At 42.8% G+C, this 11,394-nt stretch overlaps 1 protein-coding gene across 1 annotated transcript; it reads right to left on the bottom strand.

Annotated features, from left to right (window-relative positions):
• Window positions 1-2,404: 2,404 nt before the first annotated feature.
• LOC135551335 (protein LRATD2-like) lies at window positions 2,405-3,930 on the bottom strand. Its single transcript, XM_064982560.1, has one exon. The coding sequence runs from the start codon at window positions 3,472-3,474 to the stop codon at window positions 2,611-2,613; it is 864 nt and encodes a 287-aa protein (XP_064838632.1). The 5' UTR covers window positions 3,475-3,930; the 3' UTR covers window positions 2,405-2,610.
• Window positions 3,931-11,394: the final 7,464 nt, after the last annotated feature.

The raw sequence follows: 11,394 nt of genomic DNA on the forward strand, positions 1-11,394 counted from the left end.
TAGAAACAGGCTAGTACTCTGGTATGAGGCTGACTACAGCAGGTAGAAACAGGCTAGTACTCTGGTATGAGGCTGACTACAGCAGGTAGAAACAGGCTAGTACTCTGGTATGAGGCTGATTGTAAAGCAGGTAGAAACAGGCTAGTACTCTGGTATGGGGCTGACTGTAAGCAGGTAGAAACAGGCTAGTACTCTGGTATGAGGCTGACTACAGCAGGTAGAAACAGGCTAGTACTCTGGTATGAGGCTGACTACAGCAGGTAGAAACAGGCTAGTACTCTGGTATGAGGCTGACTGTAAAGCAGGTAGAAACAGGCTAGTACTCTGGTATGAGGCTGACTACAGCAGGTAGAAACAGGCTAGTACTCTGGTATGAGGCTGACTACAGCAGGTAGAAACAGGCTAGTACTCTGGTATGAGGCTGACTGTAAAGCAGGTAGAAACAGGCTAGTACTCTGGTATGAGGCTGACTACAGCAGGTAGAAACAGGCTAGTACTCTGGTATGAGGCTGACTACAGCAGGTAGAAACAGGCTAGTACTCTGGTATGAGGCTGACTGTAAACAGGTAGAAACAGGCTAGTACTCTGGTATGAGGCTGACTGTAAACAGGTAGAAACAGGCTAGTACTCTGGTATGAGGCTGACTACAGCAGGTAGAAACAGGCTAGTACTCTGGTATGAGGCTGATTGTAAAGCAGGTGGAAACAGGCTAGTACTCTGGTATGAGGCTGACTACAGCAGGTAGAAACAGGCTAGTACTCTGGTATGAGGCTGACTACAGCAGGTAGAAACAGGCTAGTACTCTGGTATGAGGCTGACTACAGCAGGTAGAAACAGGCTAGTACTCTGGAATGAGGCTGACTACAGCAGGTAGAAACAGGCTAGTACTCTGGTATGAGGCTGACTACAGCAGGTAGAAACAGGCTAGTACTCTGGAATGAGGCTGACTACAGCAGGTAGAAACAGGCTAGTACTCTGGAATGAGGCTGACTACAGCAGGTAGAAACAGGCTAGTACTCTGGAATGAGGCTGACTACAGCAGGTAGAAACAAGCTAGTACTCTGGTATGAGGCTGACTAAAGCAGGTGGAAACAGGAAGTAAATGATGAAAAGACTATGCCTGTGTTCCAAACGTCACCCTATCCCCTTCATAGTACACTACTTTGGAGGCCTTGGCAGAAGTAGTGCACTTCTCTGGAGCCCTGGGCAGAAGTAGTGCCCTATAGGGAATAGGGGTCCACTTGGAAAGCATCCATTTTGGCCTAGAGAGTGTCTGAAGAAACACACACCTGTAGACAGCCAGGAATTAAAGCCAGTTCGATTGGAAAGATGTAATGATAATTTACTTGACTCAGATGATTGGTACGGTACAATAAGCGAGATGATTGATCAACCTATGCTCTACAACATGTTTTCATCAGAATGAGATAACCTTACGCCTATAGGTATGTTTGTATGATAGTTTCCTGTTAGAGACATGAAAACATGCAAAGTATATTATCATGTCAATCATTATGATTCATAAACAAATCATATTCTGCACCTTTGAGACAATTTTCTCCATCAATCAAAGAACAGAAGGTGCCATTTGATTCTATTCATCAAAGAACAGAATGTGCCATTTGATTCTATTCATCAAATAACAGAATGTGCCATTTGATTCTATTCATCAAATAACAGAATGTGCCATTTGATTCTATTCATCAAATAACAGAATGTGCCATTTGATTCTATTCATCAAATAACAGAATGTGTCATTTGATTCTATTCATCAAATAACAGAATGTGCCATTTGATTCTATTCATCAAATAACAGAATGTGCCATTTGATTATATTCATCAAATAACAGAATGTGTCATTTGATTCTATTCATCAAATAACAGAATGTGCCATTTGATTCTATTCATCAAAAAACAGAATGTGCCATTTGATTCTATTCATCAAAAAAACAGAATGTGCCATTTGATTCTATTCATCAAAAAACAGAATGTGCCATTTGATTCTATTCATCAAATAACAGAATGTGACATTTGATTCTATTCATCAAATAACAGAATGTGACATTTGATTCTATTCATCAAATAACAGAATGTGCCATTTGATTCTATTCATCAAATAACAGAATGTGCCATTTGATTCTATTCATCAAATAACAGAATGTGCCATTTGATTCTATTCATCAAATAACAGAATGTGCCATTTGATTCTATTCATCAAATAACAGAATGTGCCATTTGATTCTATTCATCAAAAAACAGAATGTGCCATTTGATTCTATTCATCAAATAACAGAATGTGCCATTTGATTCTATTCATCAAATAACAGAATGTGCCATTTGATTCTATTCATCAAATAACAGAATGTGCCATTTGATTCTATTCATCAAATAACAGAATGTGACATTTGATTCTATTCATCAAAAAACAGAATGTGCCATTTGATTCTATTCATCAAATAACAGAATGTGCCATTTGATTCTATTCATCAAATAACAGAATGTGCCATTTGATTCTACTCATCAAAAAACAGACAATGTGCCATTTGATTAAATTCATCAACATGTATTGATTAGTTAGGAAAAGGACAGCATCATCTTAGATCCATCAGATCACTGAGCAATCTGTGCAGTTATTGGATCACTGAGTGGATTCCTTTTGATCTCTTCCACACTGTTCAAATGATTGGCCAGCTCCTGGACCACTGATGTCCTTCCCACCTGGTCGTGTCTCCTCTTCTCCATGACCAAGTCCTCTAAAGACTGGAACTCCAGCATGTGAGACTGTTTTTCTGACATCAGGATCTTTAACCTGTATGGCTGTTTTCCTATCCGGATCTCCCCGCCCATTTTGAACTCCCGTTTGCCAAACCTGCACCAAGCGGCAAAGCACTCTGAATTTCTCCAGCTCAACTCTCTGTCTTTAGCTCCTACCTGTTCCATAGCGTTCTGAACCACCATCTCGGCGCGGAGGGCTTTGAATTTATACAGCTCGTTGACTATCCTACATCTCCTTCCCTGGCTGGCGTCTGTCAGGAAGCTGTTCTTTATCTCTGCTCTGTGCAGGTGCACCACCTGGAAGTCACCGACATACACCGCCCAGTGGGGGTACTGTCCCGTGGTTACAAACTCCACCAGGTCACCTGCCTTGCATTTGTGTAGTAGATTCTCGGGGGAGTATATTTCCATGCCCGCGGTCTTGACGCTCTTCTCATAAATACATTCCTCCCGGTGGTAAACAGCGCAATCCACCTCGTTGCGCTTGTCGTAGTGTTTCTGTTCCGTACCAGTGTGGTGCTCCTTATCCGCTCCGTCTACGTTACTGTTTTCACCCTCCTGTTCCTCATCATCTGTTGAGAAAATATATGACACTCCGATCCGAGGACCCTCCTCAGTGTCCAGCCCGTTGGGGTCCACTGTGGGAACTTCTGCGTAACTTAGATGTGACAGTTTCATTTTATCCACCTGGTTGCCCATGCCCCCTCCCTCGGTAGCTGATAGTGAGGATGTTGACGTTCCTGAAGGACGCTGCCGGGCTGTCCACCTCTTAAAAGCCGAGGATCATAGCCATCTGTAGCCGCCTCTGTAACACACAACCTGGGTAAACTAATGACAACCTCCCAATGGACTCCAATTCATCTGAAGCCGCAGGTCACCCCCCAAAAAACTAAGTAGTACTCCCAAGCAGCAGACGGCTGTGAGGAAGCCTTTCAAATCAACAAGTGCCTTGATGTGGCTTGATGTTGCCGAGTCTATTCTACGTGAGTAAAGTTAGAACATTTAACTATAATGCACAATACGATTAGATCGATGAATAGGCTACAGGCTCTTCGTGCCCGATGACTAAATGTATGTTATGTCCGTGCTCGCTGACAAAGTAGGCTGCATGAATAGTTTCCGTCAACACCACAGAGGCGATAGTGAAGCCTGCGGAGTAACTGTGGATTCGATGGCAGGCAGATCTCGACTTGGCACAGCTACAGCAACAAACAATCTCATTTAAAGCTGTAGTGCGCATTTTCTTTTCATGATCTTTTCCCAACTCCCATAAAGCATGCGCTAAAAAGTTAGTGATGGCATGAAATATACAACCCATTCAGCTCATAGGCCAACATTACATTATACTCCTTGGGAATGAATAAGATTTAATCAATGTGTAAGACTTGACAACTAATTCAGCAACATTTATTTACTCTATAACATTGTACATAGCACACTGATATTACAAAGATATTACTAACAAAGTTGAGCGTGTTTGTGGAAGAGGGATTGGTTTTGTTATAGCTTACACAAATGACATTTTCACCCTGCTGTTGTCTTCCTTCTACCCGTAACAGCATGGCACTAACATCGTCTAGTCTACTAAACTGTTCCCTACTGTCTCACATCGTCTAGCCTACTAAACTGTTCCCTACTGTCTCACATCGTCTAGCCTACTAAACTCTTCCTTACTGTCTCACATAGTCTAGTCTACTAAACTGTTCCTTACTGTCTCACATCGTCTAGTCTACTAAACTGTTCCTTACTGTCTCACATCGTCTAGCCTACTAAACTGTTCCTTACTGTCTCACATCGTCTAGTCTACTAAACTGTTCCCTACTGTCTCACATCGTCTAGTCTACTAAACTGTTCCTTACTGTCTCACATCGTCTAGCCTACTAAACTGTTCCCTACTGTCTCACATCGTCTAGCCTACTAAACTGTTCCCTACTGTCTCACATCGTCTAGCCTACTAAACTCTTCCTTACTGTCTCATATAGTCTAGTCTACTAAACTGTTCCTTACTGTCTCACATCGTCTAGCCTACTAAACTGTTCCCTACTGTCTCACATCGTCTAGCCTACTAAACTGTTCCCTACTGTCTCACATCGTCTAGCCTACTAAACTCTTCCTTACTGTCTCACATAGTCTAGTCTACTAAACTGTTCCTTACTGTCTCACATCGTCTAGTCTACTAAACTGTTCCTTACTGTCTCACATCGTCTAGCCTACTAAACTGTTCCTTACTGTCTCACATCGTCTAGTCTACTAAACTGTTCCTTACTGTCTCACATCGTCTAGTCTACTAAACTGTTCCTTACTGTCTCACATCGTCTAGCCTACTAAACTGTTCCCTACTGTCTCACATCGTCTAGCCTACTAAACTGTTCCCTACTGTCTCACATCGTCTAGCCTACTAAACTCTTCCTTACTGTCTCATATAGTCTAGTCTACTAAACTGTTCCTTACTGTCTCACATCGTCTAGCCTACTAAACTGTTCCCTACTGTCTCACATCGTCTAGCCTACTAAACTCTTCCTTACTGTCTCATATAGTCTAGTCTACTAAACTGTTCCTTACTGTCTCACATCGTCTAGTCTACTAAACTGTTCCTTACTGTCTCACATCGTCTAGCCTACTAAACTGTTCCCTACTGTCTCACATCGTCTAGCCTACTAAACTGTTCCCTACTGTCTCACATCGTCTAGCCTACTAAACTGTTCCCTACTGTCTCACATCGTCTAGCCTACTAAACTGTTCCCTACTGTCTCACATCGTCTAGCCTACTAAACTGTTCCCTACTGTCTCACATCGTCTAGCCTACTAAACTCTTCCTTACTGTCTCACATAGTCTAGTCTACTAAACTGTTCCTTACTGTCTCACATCGTCTAGTCTACTAAACTGTTCCTTACTGTCTCACATCGTCTAGCCTACTAAACTGTTCCCTACTGTCTCACATCGTCTAGCCTACTAAACTGTTCCCTACTGTCTCACATCGTCTAGCCTACTAAACTCTTCCTTACTGTCTCATATAGTCTAGTCTACTAAACTGTTCCTTACTGTCTCACATCGTCTAGCCTACTAAACTGTTCCCTACTGTCTCACATCGTCTAGCCTACTAAACTCTTCCTTACTGTCTCATATAGTCTAGTCTACTAAACTGTTCCTTACTGTCTCACATCGTCTAGCCTACTAAACTGTTCCCTACTGTCTCACATCGTCTAGTCTACTAAACTGTTCCCTACTGTCTCACATCGTCTAGCCTACTAAACTGTTCCCTACTGTCTCACATCGTCTAGCCTACTAAACTCTTCCTTACTGTCTCACATAGTCTAGTCTACTAAACTGTTCCTTACTGTCTCACATCGTCTAGTCTACTAAACTGTTCCTTACTGTCTCACATCGTCTAGCCTACTAAACTGTTCCTTACTGTCTCGCATCGTCTAGTCTACTAAACTGTTCCCTACTGTCTCACATCGTCTAGTCTACTAAACTGTTCCTTACTGTCTCACATCGTCTAGCCTACTAAACTGTTCCCTACTGTCTCACATCGTCTAGCCTACTAAACTGTTCCCTACTGTCTCACATCGTCTAGCCTACTAAACTCTTCCTTACTGTCTCATATAGTCTAGTCTACTAAACTGTTCCTTACTGTCTCACATCGTCTAGCCTACTAAACTGTTCCCTACTGTCTCACATCGTCTAGCCTACTAAACTCTTCCTTACTGTCTCATATAGTCTAGTCTACTAAACTGTTCCTTACTGTCTCACATCGTCTAGTCTACTAAACTGTTCCTTACTGTCTCACATCGTCTAGCCTACTAAACTGTTCCCTACTGTCTCACATCGTCTAGCCTACTAAACTGTTCCCTACTGTCTCACATCGTCTAGCCTACTAAACTGTTCCCTACTGTCTCACATCGTCTAGCCTACTAAACTGTTCCCTACTGTCTCACATCGTCTAGCCTACTAAACTGTTCCTTACTGTCTCACATAGTCAAGCCTACTAAACTGTTCCCTACTGTCTCACATCGTCTAGCCTACTAAACTGTTCCCTACTGTCTCACATAGTCTAGTCTACTAAACTGTTCCTTACTGTCTCACATCGTCTAGTCTACTAAACTGTTCCTTACTGTCTCACATCGTCTAGCCTACTAAACTGTTCCCTACTGTCTCACATCGTCTAGCCTACTAAACTGTTCCCTACTGTCTCACATCGTCTAGCCTACTAAACTGTTCCTTACTGTCTCACATCGTCTAGCCCACTAAACTTTTCCCTACTGTCTCACATAGTCTAGCCTACTAAACTGTTCCCTACTGTCTCACATCGTCTAGCCTACTAAACTGTTCCCTACTGTCTCACATCGTCTAGTCTACTAAACTGTTCCTTACTGTCTCACATCGTCTAGTCTACTAAACTGTTCCTTACTGTCTCACATCGTCTAGCCTACTAAACTGTTCCCGACTGTCTCACATCGTCTAGCCTACTAAACTGTTCCCAACTGTCTCACATCGTCTAGCCTACTAAACTGTTCCTTACTGTCTCACATCGTCTAGCCTACTAAACTGTTCCCTACTGTCTGACATCGTCTAGCCTACTAAACTGTTCCCTACTGTCTCACATCGTCTAGCCTACTAAACTGTTCCCTACTGTCTCACATAGTCTAGCCTACTAAACTGTTCCCTACTGTCTCACATAGTCTAGTCTACTAAACTGTTCCCTACTGTCTCACATCGTCTAGCCTACTAAACTGTTCCTTACTGTCTCACATCGTCTAGCCCACTAAACTTTTCCCTACTGTCTCACATAGTCTAGCCTACTAAACTGTTCCCTACTGTCTCACATCGTCTAGCCTACTAAACTGTTCCCTACTGTCTCACATCGTCTAGCCTACTAAACTGTTCCCTACTGTCTCACATCGTCTAGCCTACTAAACTGTTCCTTACTGTCTCACATCGTCTAGTCTACTAAACTGTTCCCTACTGTCTCACAGTCTTGCCTACTAAACTGTTCCCTACTGTCTCACATCGTCTAGCCTACTAAACTGTTCCCTACTGTCTCACATCGTCTAGCCTACTAAACTGTTCCTTGCTGTCTCACATAGTCTAGCCTACTAAACTGTTCCTTACTGTCTCACATCGTCTAGCCCACTAAACTTTTCCCTACTGTCTCACATAGTCTAGCCTACTAAACTGTTCCCTACTGTCTCACATCGTCTAGCCTACTAAACTGTTCCCTACTGTCTCACATCGTCTAGTCTACTAAACTGTTCCTTACTGTCTCACATCGTCTAGTCTACTAAACTGTTCCTTACTGTCTCACATCGTCTAGCCTACTAAACTGTTCCCTACTGTCTCACATAGTCTAGCCTACTAAACTGTTCCCTACTGTCTCACATCGTCTAGCCTACTAAACTGTTCCCTACTGTCTCACATCGTCTAGCCTACTAAACTGTTCCCTACTGTCTCACATCGTCTAGCCTACTAAACTGTTCCTTACTGTCTCACATTGTCTAGTCTACTAAACTGTTCCCTACTGTCTCACAGTCTTGCCTACTAAACTGTTCCCTACTGTCTCACATCGTCTAGCCTACTAAACTGTTCCCTACTGTCTCACATCGTCTAGTCTACTAAACTGTTCCTTGCTGTCTCACATCGTCTAGCCTACTAAACTGTTCCCTACTGTCTCACATCGTCTAGTCTACTAAACTGTTCCTTAGTGTCACACACCGTCTAGCCTACTAAACTGTTCCTTACTGTCTCACATCGTCTAGCCTACTAAACTGTTCCCTACTGTCTCACATCGTCTAGCCTACTAAACTGTTCCCTACTGTCTCACATCGTCTAGTCTACCAAACTGTTCCTTACTGTTTCACATCGTCTAGCCTACTAAACTGTTCCCTACTGTCTCACATCGTCTAGTCTACTAAACTGTTCCTTACTGTCTCACATCGTCTAGTCTACTAAACTGTTCCTTACTGTCTCACATCATCTAGCCTACTAAACTGTTCCCTACTGTCTCACATCGTCTAGCCTACTAAACTGTTCCCTACTGTCTCACATCGTCTAGCCTACTAAACTGTTCCCTACTGTCTCACATAGTCTAGTCTACTAAACTGTTCCTTACTGTTTCACATCATCTAGCCTACTAAACTGTTCCCTACTGTCTCACATTGTCTAGTCTACTAAACTGTTCCTTACTGTCTCACATCGTCTAGTCTACTAAACTGTTCCTTACTGTCTCACATCGTCTAGCCTACTAAACTGTTCCCTACTGTCTCACATAGTCTAGTCTACTAAACTGTTCCTTACTGTTTCACATCGTCTAGCCTACTAAACTGTTCCCTACTGTCTCACATCGTCTAGTCTACTAAACTGTTCCTTACTGTCTCACATCGTCTAGTCTACTAAACTGTTCCTTACTGTCTCACATCGTCTAGTCTACTAAACTGTTCCTTACTGTCTCACATCGTCTAGCCTACTAAACTGTTCCCTACTGTCTCACATCGTCTAGCCTACTAAACTGTTCCCAACTGTCTCACATCGTCTAGCCTACTAAACTGTTCCTTACTGTTTCACATCGTCTAGCCTACTAAACTGTTCCCTACTGTCTGACATCGTCTAGCCTACTAAACTGTTCCCTACTGTCTCACATCGTCTAGCCTACTAAACTGTTCCCTACTGTCTCACATAGTCTAGCCTACTAAACTGTTCCCTACTGTCTCACATAGTCTAGTCTACTAAACTGTTCCCTACTGTCTCACATCGTCTAGCCTACTAAACTGTTCCTTACTGTCTCACATCGTCTAGCCCACTAAACTTTTCCCTACTGTCTCACATAGTCTAGCCTACTAAACTGTTCCCTACTGTCTCACATCGTCTAGCCTACTAAACTGTTCCCTACTGTCTCACATCGTCTAGCCTACTAAACTGTTCCCTACTGTCTCACATCGTCTAGCCTACTAAACTGTTCCTTACTGTCTCACATCGTCTAGTCTACTAAACTGTTCCCTACTGTCTCACAGTCTTGCCTACTAAACTGTTCCCTACTGTCTCACATCGTCTAGCCTACTAAACTGTTCCCTACTGTCTCACATCGTCTAGCCTACTAAACTGTTCCCTACTGTCTCACATCGTCTAGGCCACTAAACTGTTCCTTACTGTCTCACATCGTCTAGCCCACTAAACTGTTCCCTACTGTCTCACATAGTCTAGCCTACTAAACTGTTCCCTACTGTCTCACATCGTCTAGCCTACTAAACTGTTCTTTACTGTCTCACATCGTCTAGCCTACTAAACTGTTCGCTACTGTCTCACATCTTCTAGCCTACTAAACTGTTCGCTACTGTCTCACATCTTCTAGCCTACTAATCTGTTCCCTACTGTCTCACATAGTCTAGTCTACTAAACTGTTCCTTACTGTCTCACATCATCTAGTCTACTAAACTGTTCCCTACTGTCTCACATCGTCTTGCCTACTAAACTGTTCCCTACTGTCTCACATAGTCTAGCCTACTAAACTGTTCCCTACTGTCTCACATAGTCTAGCCTACTAAACTGTTCCCTACTGTCTCACATCGTCTAGTCTACTAAACTGTTCCCTACTGTCTCACATCGTCTAGCCTACTAAACTGTTCCTTACTGTCTCACATCGTCTAGTCTACTAAACTGTTCCTTACTGTTTCACATCGTCTAGCCTACTAAACTGTTCGCTACTGTCTCACATAGTCTAGCCTACTAAACTGTTCCCTACTGTCTCACATCGTCTAGTCTACTAAACTGTTCCCTACTGTCTCACATCGTCTAGCCTACTAAACTGTTCCTTACTGTCTCACATCGTCTAGTCTACTAAACTGTTCCTTACTGTTTCACATCGTCTAGCCTACTAAACTGTTCGCTACTGTCTCACATCTTCTAGCCTACTAATCTGTTCCCTACTGTCTCACATAGTCTAGTCTACTAAACTGTTCCTTACTGTCTCACATCATCTAGTCTACTAAACTGTTCCCTACTGTCTCACATCGTCATGCCTACTAAACTGTTCCCTACTGTCTCACATAGTCTAGCCTACTAAACTGTTCCCTACTGTCTCACATAGTCTAGCCTACTAAACTGTTCCCTACTGTCTCACATCGTCTAGTCTACTAAACTGTTCCCTACTGTCTCACATCGTCTAGCCTACTAAACTGTTCCCTACTGTCTCACATCGTCTAGTCTACTAAACTGTTCCTTACTGTTTCACATCGTCTAGCCTACTAAACTGTTCCTTACTGTCTCACATCATCTAGTCTACTAAACTGTTCCCTACTGTCTCACATCGTCTAGCCTACTAAACTGTTCCCTACTGTCTCACATCGTCTAGTCTACTAAACTGTTCCCTACTCTCTCACATCGTCTAGCCTACTAAACTGTTCCTTACTGTCTCACATCGTCTAGTCTACTAAACTGTTCCTTACTGTTTCACATCGTCTAGCCTACTAAACTGTTCGCTACTGTCTCACATAGTCTAGCCTACTAAACTGTTCCCTACTGTCTCACATCGTCTAGTCTACTAAACTGTTCCCTACTGTCTCACATCGTCTAGCCTACTAAACTGTTCCTTACTGTCTCACATCGTCTAGTCTACTAAACTGTTC

This window comes from Oncorhynchus masou, chromosome 13 (assembly GCF_036934945.1).
Source record: "Oncorhynchus masou masou isolate Uvic2021 chromosome 13, UVic_Omas_1.1, whole genome shotgun sequence".
In the NCBI taxonomy this organism is placed as follows: Eukaryota; Metazoa; Chordata; class Actinopteri; order Salmoniformes; family Salmonidae; genus Oncorhynchus; species Oncorhynchus masou.